General features: G+C 41.8%; 1 protein-coding gene across 1 annotated transcript in view; it reads right to left on the bottom strand.

The window, feature by feature from the left end:
- LOC137481028 (transcription initiation factor TFIID subunit 4-like) overlaps nucleotides 1–20,155 on the bottom strand; it is a 154,557-nt gene that overhangs the window by 63,413 nt on the left and 70,989 nt on the right. The window contains exon 13 of the mRNA XM_068202475.1: nucleotides 13,587–13,643. Within this exon, the coding sequence (XP_068058576.1) occupies nucleotides 13,587–13,643 (57 nt within the window). The remainder of the gene's footprint in view (nucleotides 1–13,586; nucleotides 13,644–20,155) is intronic.

Genomic DNA, 20,155 nt, shown 5'->3' with positions numbered 1-20,155 from the left:
TATCTGACACATTTGCCAGATATGAGCACTTCTGCCAGGACAAATCTTTTTATTTTTTTTTTTTTAAATAATAGATTTTCAAGCACCTCACCACATGAATTTGGCTTTTGGCCATTAAGAGAAATCTTCAGAATCTACAGGGTGTTATTTCTGTTTCAAGAATATCAATGTCTGTTCTGGATATAAATACATTTTCTACTTGTGGAGGGAAAGGACACAGCAGTGTAAGAGACATGGTCTGTACTTCATGGCTGTGCAGAGTCAATAAACTCATGAACTGTAATTGCACCACACTGTTTTTCAACTTGCTTCCCAATACTGAGGTAGCAGTTTTTAGGAAGCTGTAACACCTCAGTGTACAGACACTCAGCAGCATAAATGCATATAACATACCTTCCTGTTCCAGGAAATCAGGTAGTTATGACCATTTCCATGGAAATCTAGAAGTTATGCACCAATTCAGCAGCAATTTGAAACACTAAACAAAAACAAAACTCTTACAAATCATTATTCAACTGCCCAATAACATCAAAAATACATTAATATCTTTCAAGTGTTTACATTTTAGAGATAATTATACCTACCTTTAACAAACATAGTTGAGGGGAAAACAGTCTATATTACAAATGACAATAAGAAATTTTATTTAATTAAAAGATTACTGCTACTACTGCAGGGTAACTACTTTTTCAGGGTATGTTGAGCAGTATCTCATTATTCAGCTAAGATGATGTAACTCTTTCACAGGCTGACAAAGTATTTTTGAATGACAAGACTAAACTAAAAATAGGAAATAGATGCTAACACACCTTTCATGACCCCTGCTGTTACTGCCCAGCCACCTAGCTTGTAGCTTAGAGAAAAGTTGCATAAAAGGTAGCTACAGTCAGAAATGTTGAGTGTTTAGTTAACCAAAATAGACACATTTACCAAACTGTTAACGGTATTAAATCTTCTCAAAAATGGGCTGGCAAGGAAGACTAAATTACTCTCTGCTTAAAATTTTACTACTGCATTGCAATTTTTGCTTTAACTGGGCTCCCATGAACTCTTTCATCTTCCATCACCAGGTTAGAAACAGATCCCAGAGTTTATGAGAAGCGCTGTGCCCTATGACATCTATACATTCCAAACAAACGTACACATTCTTGTGAGAACACAGAACATGGGAACCCCCACGCAGAGCGCGGCCGGGACACAGGAGCCGGGGTGAGCACCCCAGGGACAGGGACAGGGACACTCAGGAGGGGACACAGGAGCCAGGGTGAGCACCCCAGGGACAGGGACACTCAGGAGGGGACACAGGAGCCGGGGTGAGCACCCCAGGGACAGGGACAGGGACACTCAGGAGGGGACACAGGAGCCGGGGTGAGCACCCCAGGGACAGGGACACTCAGGAGGGGACACAGGAGCCAGGGTGAGCACCCCAGGGACAGGGACACTCAGGAGGGGACACAGGAGCCGGGGTGAGCACCCCAGGGACAGGGACAGGGACACTCAGGAGGGGACACAGGAGCCGGGGTGAGCACCCCAGGGACAGGGACACTCAGGAGGGGACACAGGAGTCGGGGTGAGCAGCCCCAGGGACAGGGACACTCAGGAGGGGACACAGGAGTCGGGGTGAGCAGGGACAGGGACAGGGACACTCAGGAGGGGACACAGGAGCCGGGGTGAGCAGGGACAGGGACAGGGACACTCAGGAGGGGACACAGGAGCCGGGGTGAGCACCCCAGGGACAGGGACACTCAGGAGGGGACACAGGAGTCGGGGTGAGCAGCCCCAGGGACAGGGACACTCAGGAGGGGACACAGGAGCCAGGGTGAGCACCCCAGAGACAGGGACAGGGACACTCAGGAGGGGACACAGGAGCCGGGGTGAGCACCCCAGGGACAGGGACAGGGACACTCAGGAGGGGACACAGGAGCCGGGGTGAGCACCCCAGGGACAGGGACAGGGACACTCAGGAGGGGACACAGGAGCCGGGGTGAGCACCCCAGGGACAGGGACAGGGACACTCAGGAGGGGACACAGGAGCCAGGGTGAGCACCCCAGAGACAGGGACAGGGACACTCAGGAGGGGACACAGGAGTCGGGGTGAGCACCCCAGAGACAGGGACAGGGACACTCAGGAGGGGACACAGGAGTCGGGGTGAGCACCCCAGAGACAGGGACAGGGACACTCAGGAGGGGACACAGGAGTCGGGGTGAGCAGCCCCAGGGACAGGGACACTCAGGAGGGGACACAGGAGTCGGGGTGAGCACCCCAGAGACAGGGACAGGGACACTCAGGAGGGGACACAGGAGCCAGGGTGAGCAGGGACAGGGACAGGGACACTCAGGAGGGGACACAGGAGCCGGGGTGTGCAGGGACAGGGACACTCAGGAGGGGACACAGGAGCCGGGGTGTGCAGGGACAGGGACAGGGACACTCAGGAGGGGACACAGGAGCCAGGGTGAGCACCCCAGGGACAGGGACAGGGACACTCAGGAGGGGACACAGGAGCCGGGGTGAGCAGTCCCAGCCCCAGGGTAAAGGGACACTCAGGAGGGGACACAGGAGCCGGGGTGAGCACCCCAGGGACAGGGACAGGGACACTCAGGAGGGGACACAGGAGCCAGGGTGAGCACCCCAGGGACAGGGACAGGGACACTCAGGAGGGGACACAGGAGCCGGGGTGAGCAGGGACAGGGACAGGGACACTCAGGAGGGGACACAGGAGCCGGGGTGAGCAGGGACAGGGACAGGGACACTCAGGAGGGGACACAGGAGCCGGGGTGAGCACCCCAGGGACAGGGACACTCAGGAGGGGACACAGGAGCCAGGGTGAGCAGGGACAGGGACAGGGACAGGGACACTCAGGAGGGGACACAGGAGCCGGGGTGAGCACCCCAGGGACAGGGACACACAGGAGGGGACACAGGAGCCGGGGTGAGCAGGGACAGGGACAGGGACACTCAGGAGGGGACACAGGAGCCGGGGTGTGCAGGGACAGGGACAGGGACACTCAGGAGGGGACACAGGAGCCGGGGTGAGCAGGGACAGGGACACTCAGGAGGGGACACAGGAGCCGGGGTGAGCACCCCAGGGACAGGGACACTCAGGAGGGGACACAGGAGCCGGGGTGAGCAGGGACAGGGACAGGGACACTCAGGAGGGGACACAGGAGCTGGGGTGAGCAGGGACAGGGACACTCAGGAGGGGACACAGGAGCCGGCGTGAGCAGGGACAGGGACAGGGACACTCAGGAGGGGACACAGGAGCCGGGGTGAGCAGTCCCAGCCCCAGGGACAGGGACACTCAGGAGGGGACACAGGAGCCGGGGTGTGCAGGGACAGGGACAGGGACACTCAGGAGGGGACACAGGAGCCAGGGTGAGCACCCCAGGGACAGGGACAGGGACAGGGACACTCAGGAGGGGACACAGGAGCCAGGGTGTGCAGGGACAGGGACAGGGACACTCAGGAGGGGACACAGGCTTGCCTCCGTCCCCGGGGGCAGCGCATGTGACGCAAGCCCCGCAGGATCTGGGGGCAGATGAAAGCTGGCAGCTGTGGCTGCCTCGGGCGCTGGAGGCTGCCGAACAGGGCTAACAAACGCGTTAGCTCGGCAGAGAATTAAAGCTCTCATTCAGGTTTGTTTTGGAGTAAGAAACCAACGCGCACACAGGGGATGGGGGAAATTTGCCCTGCAGGCTCAAGCCTAAATACACCTTGACCTCCCCCCACCCCCCAAGCTGCCACAGAGTGGAGCAGGCTTGACTAAGGGACCAAATCATCTAAATAATAATTCATGTTGCTGTCCAAGCAACCTCCTCCGTTTCTGACAAGCAGACGCAGCTGACATTTGCTGCCCTCTACTTATTAAGCAGGCAATCGTATTCTAAAGTGCGGTTATTCAGCCAAATTAGCACCAAAGTAAATCTGTTGCAGTGCTCAGATAAAACAGTTACATGATTTTTCCACACTCACAGCCTGCTCCAAACAGGTTTTTTTTCCTTTTTCCCCCCCTGTCTATGCCGGTGTGATAAATTGTTCTTAACAAGGTTGTTTCTACCTGAGGAAGAATATTTAGACAGAATACCACTGAAGCAAAAGGAGAATTGCAAATTCAGTCTTGACCTCTCCCTTGCACAAACTCATCTGGTGTATATATATATATATATATGTATACAGAGAGAGAGATTATATTTAAACAGATTTTTTAAAAATGTAAAAATTCTTTCAGAAAAGGAAGTACCAATTGCATGCCTTCCTTGCTGCTTCTTCTGGAACCTCTGGATGCAATTGTCAGTATTCAGGACAGGCAAACTCAACCCACCCTTTATCACAAATCTTACATGCCAAACATGGAAAAGAATAGCCCCCTTATCTCTCCACCAAGCTTGGCTGTCCAGGCATACAAAAGGGATTAGAAACAGGAGGCTGCCACCCTCCACTTGTTCAAAATCAAAACAGTAGCACTGGTTATTCCTACAGACATGGAAGGAGAACTACAGATCTGAAGGTCTGCAGATTTTACTGTTACCACCTTCAAAAAATTCATTTTACAAGAGGAAGTTCCTGCTGGAGTATTTTGGTGAAATTCAGAAGAGCAAAGTCACCTTCAGCTTCAGAAATTCTTTGCAAAAAGCTTTTACCATTCAAAACCCAAGTTCTGGAAATTCACATTTAAGTAGTCCTGTTGCTGTATAATGAGAGGCTACTTATTTCAACAACCTTGTGCTGTGTTAGGCAGGACTCCACCAGGGTGTGTGTGCTGGAAGGTGATGGAGACAACAGGGATGGCTTTCTCCTTCCCTACTTCCTTTTTGCTTAAAAAAAAATGAAATCCATTAGGTAGAGCAGACTTTGTAATAGGTACTGCTCTTCTGGAACTGTTCAAACACAACCCAAATATATTTCACACCAGAGCTAAATTCTATTTTGAAAATGAGTTTTGAGTCTTCCTCACTAGTTTGACTTGAAAATTAAGAGTACACAGTTACTTACCATTTTGTTAGGAAACATGAGAAACCAAGAAATAATCACAAAAAGAAAAGCTAACTTTTACAGGTGTACACAACTCTTAGTTGTTTCATGCCCCCCATTCTCAGAGCACTAAACGGGAACCCTTTTGGTAGCAGGGTAAGAAGATCACTCTGTTTCATTGGTTATGAATAGCTGCAAAAGCCTCAAACAGCAGATTGCACCAGGACAAATACACTTGTCATACAAGATCTAAGGATTTAGATAACCCAACATTGCTGTTGGGTTAATTTGAAGGTTGATAGACATCAGCTGAACAGGGAACAGTGCTTGAGTGGACAGCTTGCTTTCCTTGTTCCTTTCTCTTGTCACACCCACAGAACCCCAGAATGGTTTGGCTTGGAAGGGAACTTAAAGATCCTCTCATTCATGGGCAGGGACACCTTCCACTGCCCAAGCTGCTCCAAGCCCCATCCAGCCTGGCCTTAGACACTGCCAGAGACCCAGGGGCAGCCACAGCTGCTCTGGGCACCTGTGTTAGGGCCTGCCCAGCCTCACAGGGAGAAGTTTTTTACTAACATCTAACCTAAACCTACTCTCTGTCAGTGAGAAGCCATTCTCCCTCGTCCTGTTGCTCCAGGCCCTTGTAAATAGTCTCCCTCCATCTTTCTTCCAGGTACAGGAAGGTCACGGTTAGGTCACCCTGAAGCTTCTCTTCTCCAGGCTGAACCATCCCATGCTCACTGTCCCATTTTGTTTTGCATAAGCTCCTGCTCTCCAAGCTATGCAACCTCATTTTTCCTGATTACAAACACCTCCATTACAAAGCCTCCCAGATGTGACACAGAACTTTGTGAGGAACAAAACATAGATCCTTCTCGCATAAGGCACTCACACTGGTGTAAACCAAGTTCTAAGAATTTGTTTTCTAGGTAGCAAGTATAAACAAAAATAAAGGAGTGTTCTTACTTTATGCTATAAAGATCGTGGTGTAAAAAAAGTTTGTTACTTAAAAATGGCTATGTATTTAGCTCCTCTATCAGTAAAACAGCATTTCCCTGTACAAATGCTAAATCAAATAGTTTCCATCAGTCATGAAAAATAAGCATTCATGTTAACTAAACAAGAGCTGGGCAGTATGTGTATGCTGGAATAATGCATCACTATGGAATGCCACCAACTTGATTTTGTAGAAGAAAATTATGTTGGACAGCATTGGATTTAATTTCGATTTCTGGTAGACTAATATGATAAGCTTGGGTCAAGCTTGGGTTAGAGAGAAGGCAAAAAAAAAAAAAAAAAAAAAACCACCAGCCCTTGACTCAGCTCTAATTAATATACATTTTACCTAAGCAGGAATAAATAATTTGACTCAGCTGGAAGATAGCACGGCCATTCCTCTGATCCCCCAGCATTTTTCTGTCAATTATCTAGTTTCTGACTCTCTGTACAGCAAGGGTGACACCACACTTCAACTTCAGCCAGAAAATTTGCCACAACTTCTGCTCTAAGCCCAGGAGAATAGGGTGGAATTGTCATCACCTTCAATTTTACAAAGATATATGCAAGAGGTTCTGCTGAATAGTAAGACTGCTATTGAACAAAGTTCTTCAGGACTTGTAGAATTTATCACAGGGCAGTACCTTATCCTTGGAAACACAGGAAGTCTGGAAGATTTACACACCAAGATGCATATATAATAAACTTATTACTGGTTGTCAATTGTCTTGTTTCCCCAGCACCATTTGCACATACAAATGTAATGCCACTCTTGTCCTCGGTTATAAGTTCTATAATCAACTTCAGTCATCAGAATTTGGGACTGTTACCATAATATACCTGTACATCTAAAGTAATATCTGCTAAAAGGAAAAAAAAAAACAAAACCACAGCTAACAAGCAGTAAACTTAATAATGCAGCAGGACTTCCAGGAGAGTATTTTGACTGTAAGACAGGACCACTCCTCTCTGAGGTGCAAGTTTAGTACTAACATTATAGGTCATTGCAACAACTCTGTAACTTCAGAAAAATCTTGTACTCTGAAGCCAAATCCAGCTTAATCCAGATGGGAATGGTCAAAACATTTTTCTGGGTACAAACAGACCTGTGGTAGAGGAAAAGCATAAAAAACGTGACTGTTATCTAAATTTCTACATGTATTGACAGAAATGCTTGCACTCCTTCTGGATCACAGCTGTAGCATTGGTAACCTGATGCAGAAAACTATTAATGAAATAACTCTGTTCTGAGGAATCAGTGTTGCTTAAACATTGCTTCATCATTACTTCAGGTATCACATTTATAGCTTTTCCTTCTTTCCACTTACTGACACTCAGGTGGGTTAGGAGCTACGTGAAAATTTAACTTAAATTTCCTGTTCAAGTGCCCCATTTCTCAGTGGACTGTGTTATAAGAAAGCAATTTAAGCTAAGATTGTTACTTTTGGATCAATATTTTTATGTCAGGCATGATAAAATAGAAAACTTACTTAGACTTCTCATCACTGAGATGCTGTTTTAGCAGTAAAATAATTAAGGACTTTGGCTTTGCTGAAAAGGTGAATAAATGAACTTGCCAAACAAAGCAAAATCCTTTTCATTTGCTTTTCATTTTCAGTAATTATGATAACTGCAGTAAACTATCATTTAAATATTTTAAAAGAAACCACTCCTACTGAGTTGATACATAAATATTAGTGTGGTGACAGGAACTTGTTTAGTGCAAAACTGTTTTTCTATTGTAGTCACTAAGTATACGATGCTGGAGTTTCAGTAATTCTGCTACAAGTTAAGTTCTGGGGGATTTAAAACCTCTAAGGCAGTGTTAGAACCACATAACATATACATCATAGGATGTACATATGCTGAAGAGAAGGATCCTATAGCTTTTTCTAGAGCTCTACCTGCTAACAGCCCCCATATTTTACTGCATATAGCTCAGAAAAGGATACAGGTCAAAGTCTAAACCTCAGCCCAGCAAGGCTCTTGTTCCAGAGGACACTGCAGACGTGGGGGTGGCAGCACCCAAGGCCAGTGGGTCCCACAATGGAAGAGCCTCTGCTCCTGCAGGACCCGAGCACTCCCAAAGCTCCTGGCCAGGGGACCTTCAAGGACCTGCCCAGCCCCGGGCAGCTGGGCCAGCTCTGCTGACAGGGGCACACAGAGGGCTGCCTGGTGCCTTCGCCAGCATCCAGAGGCTTCTGGTATCAATATCAACAGGTCAGACACTTCCCTTGCACAGCTGGTGAGCACATCTGAGAACAGATTCCAGTGGGTGCTAGCCAACCTGATCTGGGGCCTAGATACATGCCCAGATATTTATGGTGTCTGGTTTATCCATTATTGTGCCATATTCTTGGTTGGTGATGACACAAAAATTTGAACCAAGTTCATCGTTCGCGATCAACCTCAGCTACTTGTCTTTTAATTTAAAAACAGTTTTTAGGCAACAGACTGATATGCAGAATACCCCTGACAGAATGGATGTTAAGGATCTTACCCTCCCTGCCCTTCCTTTAAACCATTTCTATCATTAATTACTAGGTGTTGACTCAGATATTCCCAATCTTGATCTATTCCTGCTATATGGCTTGTTTTATGTTCTATCAGCTGTATGTTCTATCAGCTGTATGTTCTATCAGCTATCTATCAGCTATATGGCTTGTTTTATGTTCTATCAGCTGTATGTTCTATCAGCTGTATGTTCTATCAGCTATCTATCAGCTATATGGCTTGTTTTATGTTCTATCAGCTATATGTTCTATCAGCTGTATGTTCTATCAGCTATCTATCAGCTATATGGCTTGTTTTATGTTCTATCAGCTGTATGTTCTATCAGCTGTATGTTCTATCAGCTATCTATCAGCTATATGGCTTGTTTTATGTTCTATCAGCTGTATGTTCTATCAGCTGTATGTTCTATCAGCTATCTATCAGCTATATGGCTTGTTTTATGTTCTATCAGCTGTATGTTCTATCAGCTGTATGTTCTATCAGCTATCTATCAGCTATATGGCTTGTTTTATGTTCTATCAGCTGTATGTTCTATCAGCTGTATGTTCTATCAGCTATCTATCAGCTATATGGCTTGTTTTATGTTCTATCAGCAATATGTCCTATCAGCTATATGTTCTATCAGCTATCTATCAGCTATATGGCTTGTTTTATGTTCTATCAGCTATATGTTCTATCAGCTATATGCCTTGTTTTATGTTCTATCAGCTATATGGCTTGTTTTATGTTCTATCAGCTATATGTTCTATCAGCTATATGGCTTGTTTTATGTTCTATTTAATGAAGCTTTTTAAGGAAATTAGAGAATTCATAATTTCTTTAACTTACATTTGTGACTTCTAGATGACATAAATCAGTGTATTTCCTAAAGTTTGATTTTAAAAGCTCTAGACATGCTTTGTTCATTGAAGCTTATCAGGGTTAGTTTAGCAAAATTTAAAGTTTCTGTGACTTTCTAATCACTCTTCAACAACAGCAGTCTCTCCAAAAACTTAACTATGTGTTGGCTGAAATGGAAAACACCACAGCTTATTATTAATACCCTGGTACTATTGATTACAACAATAAATAAAAAAGTTAATTAAAACCATTAATTAGAAAAAATAATTAGGAAAGTTATATAATTTCCAACAAAACAGACACTGCTCACAAATGATGCTATTTCTTACATTGAGTTGTACCAAGTCAGACATATCAGAATTTGTTACAAAGCAATGCAACAAGTAATAACTGAAAAGCATAATTTTTCCCTGAAATAGTCCCCATGGAAAATATTTTCAAGAGTTTATTAAACAGGTTTACCATTGAAACTATCACATGCTGTCCACTGAAAAAAGGCTGCACCAACTTAGAAGTGTGAAAGCAAATGGAGAGTTCTGAGCAAGATAATCCTCCCAGGTACATTTTGCTACTGCTTTCACTCAAGTCCATTTGAAACAGGTTAATACCAAAGCAAAGTAAGTCACTCAGACTGAAATCAGAGTGGGTCTGCACTGCCTTAAGTAAAACAGTGCTAGTCTGGGTGTGAAGGAAACCTGAGTGTTATGGCTCTGCAAGAAGACCCCGTGGAGATGGGGCTTCCTTTTGTTTGGATAAGTATTTAAATGCAGTTTAAACCTGATTTATGCCAATTTGGGTTAAACAATATGCAGAGTGGTTTGAAGAGTGGCTAAATGGATCAAGATATAAATGGATCAAGATGGAATTACAGAGAAAAAAACATAATCTTCACCTAATCAAATTAATTTTAAAATATGTTCAAAGGATTCCACTTACATTGTCTTTATGGTACTAAGAAGCAAGAAGGAGACTTTCAACTGGTAGATGTTCTGTGAAAGAAATTGAGCTAATCTTTTTTTCTCCTTAAATTAGGAAGAAAAACAGAGCGTTACAGAATGAAGACTCCAAAACATCCATGAAGGAGAATGTTCTGGAACAAATACCCTTTCCTAGTTTTCTTTCTTTCCTCTTCATCCTATTATCCTTCTATTGGTACCTTTATTTTGCATTCCAAGACAGCATTTCCCAGAGTTCCTTCGATGTTTTGAATATTTTTTTTCCCCTTTTAAGGAAAGATTTAGAAGACTTTAACACTTCTAATTACTACTTTTGGTACTTCACTTTCTCTCTCTGACTTCTGTCAGTAGTGTCACTGATTAAACTGATTAAAGTCTGAACCATTATCCATTTTCAGAACATAATAATGGTATTAACAGCTGTTTTGCTGGGATGAAAAAACAAGCTATCTGGCAATCATATCATTAAACAATACAAGCTAGAAGAGCTGCAGGTTTCTTGGGTGCCCTCTTGGTGCTTTTTAAAACACTACCTAACACCACTTTACTACAGGCCACAAGAATATCTGTGCAACAAAGGTCTTCAGGCAGTATTCAAGACATAGAAATCACGGAATCACAGCTTCAAATCCAGATTATTATTGAAGCTGACAGTATTTTATTCATCAGCTTATACAAAACCTGGAAGAAACACAATTTCTCTCTGAGCTATGGGTCATAAGCACACGTAAGAGTAGCCCAGTTGGCAGTGAAGTTTTGAAATTTTTGTTGGCATTGATTCTAAACTTTTAATTTCAAATGACAAAGCCATGCCAAAGACAGTTTTTCTAACCAACCTTTTATACTATAAAATGAGTTGTTTTTTGTTGTTTTTTTTTTTTTTGGCAGTGCCAATATCATTTGAGATGTCAGCATATATCCAGTGCAGAGAAAAATTATGAACAATCTTAAAACAACATCTTGCCAGCATCATGCCACACTCCCCTTTGCAAAAGAAAATGTTTTTACTAAATAAATTTTCGTATTTAAGTCTCTAGAGCTTTAGAACCCTGATTACTAAAACCGGCGACATGGTTTCAAACGTGCAGAACGAAATTCCACTGCGGAGAGAGCGGTGCCAGCCGATGATGCGTTTCTGTGAGCGGGCTGGGCGAGCTGGCAGGGCCGGACCGAGAGCAGCGGGTGCGCAGCCAGGCTGAGGAGCTCCGGCGGCGCCCGGAGCACGCCAGCGCAGCGGGCACAGCCCGGTGTGCTCCAGGCACCTCGAACGGACTCCCCCGAGGCTCAGCCCCCGCTGGGGAGCCGCCGGTGCCCGGCCCCAACGGTGCTCCGCAGCTGCTCCCCGCACTGCTGCAGCACCGGCGCTACCGCCCCTGCCAGACACGGATGCTGAGGAATTAAGAGTTCTAGGAAAGCTGAGGTGATAGTTAAATTAGGGGTTGCTGAGTTAGTGGAAGTAGATAAGTAGGCTTTGTTCATAGTTAACAGTAGCCGGATTTAGATAAGATATCCAGGATCTAGTAACTCATTGCTGGTCAGCTTTATGTTTGGGTAGCTGTGCTCATCATGAGAAACAGTGTGATAAACAGATTTCAGGGACACGAGAACAGCTGCAGACTTGCCATACTTGAGGAATCCATTGAACACAGGAAAACTGCAAGGGTTCATTTGTCACATACGCATTGAAAAGGCAGAAAGGTCAGAACGAGGAAGACTTATTTTACTTCTTCATTTTGGAAACCCCTCCCCACAATGGACCCCCGACTCATTTCAGGGAACAGAACTAGCATTCTCAATAGCCTTTTTGCCAATTAGCACACGGAGCGGAGCAGAGGAAGTGACAGGGATATGAATATGCATTCATATTTTGTGTATTCAAGACTTCTGTAAATAAAAGGGCTTTGTAAGACCTGTGATTTTTGCAGTGTGCATTAGGGAGTTATTCCACTAGGGAGTTATCCCACGTACTGCCTGGACATTGTAATAAACATTCACTTTCTAACGTTGAACTGTTAGAGAGCTTTCGTCCGTCTCCATTGGATATCAATATTAGATCGATATTCATATTTTAGTAAATTACCTGTCTTTCACCTCTCAAGTTTGCAATGGCTGGGAAAGAACACCCAGGAAGCCAACACTGATGCAGCAGCCATGCATTTAACCCCAGCTCTGCTCACTCCCAGCAGCAGAGCACCTTCAGTTCTCAGCTCAACAGCCCTTTCTGCCTGCCACCAATTGCTCTCAGAAATCTGATTCTCCCTTTGCATACACTTGCTGCATACAAAACCCAAGTACTATTAAAATCCTGCCTCTTTTCCTGCCAAATAACTTGATTACTCCATTTCATTTCAATACTTGCTTGACAAATCCAACTCTGGAAACACTAAGGCCTGGTCTAATGTTTACGAGAACTCATTTCAGCAAGTCTTACTACATAATCACAGAATGAAATGAAGACAAATAAAACTCATCCATGTATTTGGATTTTTTTGACTGTTACATACATAAAATCTGTGTAGCTAACGGGACTCCAGAATACTGCCAAGAGGGAAACAAAACAGGAAGAACAGGTCAATACAAAAGGACTTGCTATATGCATTTTTCTGTATATCTTACCTTCCAGTGCATAATTATTACCTGCTAATGTGTATATCCAAACAAGCTGGCTAAAAAGAATGGCATCATTTTGCTGAAATTGCTTTCAACTGATGGATATTTTAATCTTTCTAATTGATTTAAGTTACAAACCAATCCCAAGGTATGAGATGCCTTAAGCAAAGGACAGTCACTCATTTATAGCAAATTAAGGTACTCTTAGAGTAACACATCACAGATTCATGGGAAATTATTTGATATTTTTTAGATTATTGTAATTTAGACAAATGAGTAAACAGTCCACTGAATCACAGGATAGAGAAAATGATTGGCAATTGCATTACTCAAAAGAATGCTACCAGAACAAAATGGTTAAGTAGCACATTTCTAAGAAAGCGACATTTTGCAAAAAGACAAAGGCATATATTTTCCACCAAAATCTAGAGCTGCTGTCATCAACAACCCAACAAAAGCTACAGCTACCTAAAATGGAAATGAAAATGTAATGTATGGAAATATTCTCTTATAAAATCTCCTTAGGCTTCACATGTATTAATGTATTAGTTTGCAAACATTAAGATCAAAGGCGAAGCAACAAATACATCCTAAAAAGTTTTTAGTCAGATTTTTATTAACGATATACAAGTAGCAAGGCATAAAAAATTAATATGTTCAAGCCTTGAAATGTCAAGTGTAATGATCTCTAGCTCTGCTTACCTCCTTTGCCTTTTGTTTCAGTCTAGCTTGCTCTGGGTCTTCTTGCCTTGAGCGACTCTACATGTTTAAAAAAAATGGGGAAAAAAGGTTAACAGATGGTTTAAGAACCCCTCATCTGTTGCAGTAAGTTAAAAAATAGCAAAGAAATAGGAACAGGAATCAAGGTATCAAACATGGGACACTTAAATTGACAGAAGTGCAATTTCACACCCATGAGTCTCACCCAAAATGAGGTTAAATGCTCAGTTGTAAATGAGATATAGTCAAGATTTGAATTAACAAAAACACCAAAACAAAACAAAAAAACAACAACAACAACAACAAACAAACCCAAACAAAAAGAACCCAATCCAAACCAAAACCAATTTTAAAAAAACAAAAAACAAACAAACAAAAAAAAACAACAACCAAAAAAAAAAACCACAAAGAACACCCAACCCAACCATGTTTTTGTCAATGTGGAAGTTTCCATACAGCTTTAGATCTCAATTATTTAATACTAACAAATTCAAGCATCCAAGAGCAGAAGTTACAGCCTTTCCATTATCCAAACTTTTAAATCTAGGTCCTTATAATCACATATTTTAAAATTTACTGTTTGCAACTAAGCTTGTATTTAGCTTTTGGTAGAAAGCATGAAGAAAACCATTGTAGAGTTGCCCTCCAAAAGGTAAATATTTATAAAAGATGTTACTATTCCATGTGAGCTTACTTTGAGTACAGCATTGAAATACACTCTGTAAAACCCATTAATGCACTACTAATAATATTAATGTTGTCGATTTAAAAACTGGATAAATATTGCTAAATGACAACTTTTGTATTTTCCTTCAAAACCAGGAACAGCTCTAGAAGCATTTAATTTAATTACAGTAACAATCTGTAACATTTCTTTAGACACAGAGTATTTTATAATCACATATAAAAAAAACATTAAATTGTGTAGTGAGCACAAATACAATTCTCAGACTGATGGATTCAAAACTCAAGAGGCAGATAATACACACATTATAGTTTTATAAATGTTTGATAGGTCAGCATTCAGCAAATGTTGCATATAAAGTTGTAGGAAGTTCCAATAAAACTTGTGACATCCATGGAAAACTGTTCTTCCTGATACCTGAGAGATGTGGTAGTTCTACTTCAGTATTTCTTTGAGATTTAAAGTGATCATTTACCCAACTCCTAAAGGACTGTCTGTGCCCTCTCCTATCTGTCGTTCTCTGCTTGTTGCTATGCTGAAGGCAGACCTGAAACTTGAAAGAATATTTGTTTGCAAACTTATATATTCTCAGATTTTTTCCAGTGTTTAAATTTTTCATACTATATTCTGGTCAGAATTCAAAAATCCATTAAGAAAACCAAAGGGAGATAGGTTTTAAGGGCTTGCACTTAAAAGGGTTGTGTACTATTTTTGATACACCTGGAGAGTGCCTTGGCTTGATTTGGCACAGAATTCCGTATCCTTTCTCCTGTTAGTTTTGTGAGTTCGTGGGTTTGGTTGGTTTTATTTGAACTGGGATTATTTTTTTTCAGCTAATATAGCACACCTATAAAACACAGTGCTGATAACACAGAGTGACATTAAACAATAATGAGATTTTTAGACTGTTCCACTGTGCAAATCAGCTTCACCTTCCAACAACATCTACAAGTACTTTTGTGTCTGTTGGCATAGGAGGTTCTTGGAAAGGACAGTGTCCAAAGCAGCTGAATGCCAAACTGAAATCTGAGATAGCCAATGACCAAATCAGACTCTCCTGTTGCAGTTGTGCCAACCAAGAAACTCCACCCCAACAGAGGCTGAGGTTCCTTCTAACTGCTGTGGCCAGACTAAAAGAAAAATGTAGATAATGTGACCTAGTTAATGTTCAAAGGACAGAAAGGATATGTGGGTCTGCCAGAGAGCCGGGTTTCGAATCAACACAGCAATTACTAAGAACTTGATGATATTTATACCTGCTAGGCTAAAAGCCAAAGTAACAAACGCCAGTCGGTGAGCTGCTTCTCTAGGAGATGGGCTCAGGTCAGTGTTTATGAGCTGAGCTGAACAAGGTCTTTGCTGTCATTTTGCAAGAACAATTCAATCACTGGAGCCTCAGTTTCTCCAGTATGATGTATGGAAAAGCATATTTAGCCCTTTCATGGGTTTTGATGATAAATTTATAAATGTACAATGAACTTCTATTGCCTTGTGAGTCTCAGAGTGAAAGCAGTACAGAAACACAAAGTACTGTTACACTACTGTATGAAGCTGAAAATTCGCCAAATGCAAAGTACAAGTTAAAAGCACGTCAGCTTTAGGAGGAAGCAGAGTGTCCCGAGAGAATCCAACTAAGACTTCTAATATTGTTACTAACTTTCTACAAGGAAATGATAGAATCCTGGAAAACACACCAGATGTGCATGGTGTTTGGGGACAGTGTAAGAAAAATTAAAGCAGGAGATGCAAAGAAACATTGCAATTTCCTGGGCTCCATAAGCAAAGGAAAAACTCTGCAAGTGCTACAGAGTAAAGTAACACATTCAAAAGTTGGGGCTTTTTCTTTCTTCCCCAGAAACTGACCAAATAAGAGCAGATCTGGAGTTCAGGATAATCTCAACATGCAAAAGCAAATCATCTACTCTGTGTAAACCTCCAGCTTGTTCACAGTAAATATACCATAAAAATTACTGCAGAGGTGAAAGCAGGTACTCAACTCCTGAACAATATCAAATACAAGAATCCTCTTTCAAAAATGAAGATCTAAAATACCAGGTGATGTTAAATATATAACTCAGATTGAAGGTGGAGATAGAACTATTTCTACATTTAGAATAATGCAGTGATTTTCTAATTATTGGTTGAATCCATTTTCCAAAGAATCCAGGCAAATTCTTGTTTCAAACAAGCAGAATTCAAACTTTACATTGGATGTGTCACTACTACTAAAAATTTAAGGAATTTAACTCTTTTGTGTTCAGAAAAATTTTAACAGATTTTTTTAAAAGCAGATTTGAAAAACTAAAATACTTTCCTGCTAGTTACCATGCCAGTAAGCTTTAGAAATAAAGTCATCAGCATACAGAGGCTAAAATGTATTAAAGGACATGTATAAACATCAACTATCTCATTAATTCTTCACTTTATAATCTAATGTAAATTATAAAAGGCCTCACCAGTGCTCATGCAACATGGATTAAAGCAAATATAAGCAAATGCAAATGTCAAGCTTAAGAGAGGTGCCTAAATGAGCTTTAGAAATGTCACTGGGTTCTCTTTACACTCCATTCCACATGTGAACATCTCTCCCTTCCTCTGCAGTTTGCACAATTTTGCTGCTGCTCAGCTCTTGTAGTGCTTTGTCTACATGTCAACATCACCAAGCCATTATTTTACTATTTTACACTTATTTTTGTCAAGCTATTGACTAATCATTCCCAGCTCTTTTGTAATTGCAGTTTAACTTTTTTCTTCCAGTTAATTCATATTTTGGGTTTTTCTTCCTTTCTCCTTTATCTCTAACATCCAAATCTTAATATGCAGCACTTCACCTGTTTTGAGAAACATACTTTTCCAAAATCTTTTAATGCACCAATGTCCCCTTCCTCTAAAGCTTTAGAAACACCCACTAATGAGAGAACCCACCAAATCAAATCTTTTCAAGGACTTTATCACAATTCCTTTGCCTCCCCCTCCCTGTTCATCATGTCTAGATCTGTAAATAAAGCAGGCTCCATTTACATAATGTATTTTCCTGTTGATGAATAAACACCTTTAAAAGCAAGCAAGCTTCCCATAGTAATTTTTGAGAAACTCAGGACTGATCCTAAGCAGATAACATACTTCTAAATGTATTAAATGCTGTCTCCTACAGAGAATGGATTCAGCAAACCAGGTTTGTTAACCTTTCTCCCAAACACTAGCTATTTTATTAGACCAGACAACCTGATATTTTAATTGTGAAGAACCAAAGTGCTTTGTGTTAAGAGTTCTTTATCTGGAAACTGAAAACTGCATAGATCACATTAGGTCTATGGAAATATTGGACTTCCAAAGTATGAAAAGCAGTGTATGTTTAATATGTGTATTCAAAAGAGAAAGAAGGGGCTTCATTTACATGTTACCAAACTCCCTAATGTTCCAAACCTCAGCTCTTCTCCTGGCTTCTGTTAAGGCAGGAGGCCACAAAAAGAAAGATATTGTTTTAGAGAAATCTAATTACACATGGAACACTGTAGTTTTAAGGGTATTTCAGATGTAACAGAACTGTCTTAAATTAGAAAGCAACAGTGTTTTTAAAATTATAAGAGTATTTATAGCCACACCATACTTATAAACATGCACCATTTTTTAAAAAATTGGAGCATACTTTGCATCTGTGCAGATGGACAGACTAAAAGTACTTCTGATGTGTTTCATTACCATAATTATTCAATACTTTGCTTGATTATTAATGTCAGAGCTGCACTGTTGCTAAATTTTTGATCCACTAACAAAATTAAGTGTTCTGTTTAGATTTGTAAGGACTTTCAAGTCTCAGTTTGTTGCACCTGTGTTGGGAAATGCCTCACAGGGTCTCTCCTGCATTTGGCTACATCTGATCCCAACTAAGGCACTTGCAGCTCTACTGCCCCTTACCAGTATATACACTGGACGTCTTGAATGCATCAAACTCATCTTTTTGCATTAAATATTGTTAAGAGTAACAACTGCAGGTGCTGTACTATCAAGAGCCACTGCTGTGCCAACAGTTTCAATTTTATACCTATTTTTCCCCATTGATGACATTAGAACTTCACCCACGGCTGTACCAGCTTATAACTTTCACTTTTAATTAAAGAAATTAAATTGGCAACATGAAACACTTTGCTTTCACATTAGCTTTGTTAATAAAAAGTGAAAGTTAAAAGCATCATAGCTGAGGGTAAAATGCTGCTCAGTGTTACGACCATGGTGAGGTGGAATGCAGAAGCACAGGTCTGAAAAATGATTTATATTAAAATCATTAAAATTGCAGTAACAAATTCCTAAAAATTCATAAAATTATCTCAACGCAATAATTCCCATTTTGCTCTGCTCTCATCAGAAGTGAGCTCCAAGTGCTCATGCAGACAGGAGGCTGCATTGAATCCACTGCTCTCAGAAGAGAGGGAAAGGATGAAAGGGAATGCCAGCCGAACTCAGCTCGGACGCAGGGAGCAGAGTCAGCACAGCACACGTGTGGAAGGAAATCTGCAACACCAAATTTCACTGATCACTCCAATAAAAAAGCCCTTCAGCCTACAGTACTAGCCAATCATCCATAAATGCTAATTAACATTACAAACAACTCTAAACCTATTTTTGCATTTCCTTATGTATGTTTTCATTTTACAGAACGCATCTTACTCTTGTGAGAGTTGTATTTAAGATCCCAGAACTTGACAGACTTGTGCTACTAATACATAACACTCAAAATAACAGACTAATCGAATGCATATATTGGAAATGAAATTTCAACATTAATTTTATAATAAAATTCACAGGCATTCAGCCAGTTTGAGCCGATCAATCAACACACTAATTTTAATGTGATCCACTTTATCATCAATTGTAACATAGAAGTATGATTCATTCATTTTTCGAGAGCCAGGACAACCCCAAGCTGTGACTCCTTACTATCACCACTCTCTCCAAAATAAAATTCAGAAATAAAAACAACAAAACAACAAATCAGCTACAACCTCCTACTCCTTCTGCTGCCAGAAATATTTCCATTATTAGCCCAGAAGCAGAACTTCATTCAACTTGACAGACACCACATGCATCTTCCAGTTTTGGAAACAGCTATGAAAGCAGCAAGAACGAAGATTTATTATAGTAAGACCAGAGCTTTGCTGGGTTTGGTTTGGGTTTGTTTTTTTGTTGGTTTGTTGTTTTTCTTGTTTTGAAAATCCGCACGAGCACACCATGTCAAATGTAAAGGTAAATTCCTCAAGTGATTTTCGTCTGGCTTTTGACCTTTCTGCAGCCTTAAGACTCTCCTCAGCTGCCTGTACCATCCCCAAAGGCCCAGAGAGGATGTCTGGCTCTGCACACACCTGGCAACAACAGCCAGTGGCTCTCTCTGGCAAAACAAACCAGGGCCAAGAGCTGACTCTCCCAAAATTTCCTTTAAAGAGACTGTGCTCCACATATGTGTTTATACACAAGATGGTCCCTCCTTATGCCATTTTTTTTCACCTTTTTCCTTCCATGTCAGGAAGGAAACCCAAAATCAGTGACAACCAAGGCAGCTCAGTCCCTCCCTGCACAGCTTCTCCTTCTGACACATCACATTTTCTGGGGGCTTGAGACACGAGCTCTTCCAGCAGCAGGAGGTGCCTGGATCTCACAGTTTGGGGACCAAGATGCCTTTTAACACTTCTATAATAAAAATAGTTACTAGAAAGTAAATTAGAGAAAAGCTTTGGGCCACATGTTCAAGGCTGGTATGGGAATGCTGTGGAATATTTTGGAATGTTGTGGGACACTGTGAAATATTGTGGAAGGTTATGGAACGCAGGATCCCTGAGGTGCAGGAGCTCGTTCTGGCTCCTGAAACAGC

Source organism: Anomalospiza imberbis, chromosome 12 (assembly GCF_031753505.1).
Source record: "Anomalospiza imberbis isolate Cuckoo-Finch-1a 21T00152 chromosome 12, ASM3175350v1, whole genome shotgun sequence".
NCBI lineage: Eukaryota > Metazoa > Chordata > Aves > Passeriformes > Viduidae > Anomalospiza > Anomalospiza imberbis.
This window is presented reverse-complemented; position numbering and strand designations above follow the sequence as displayed.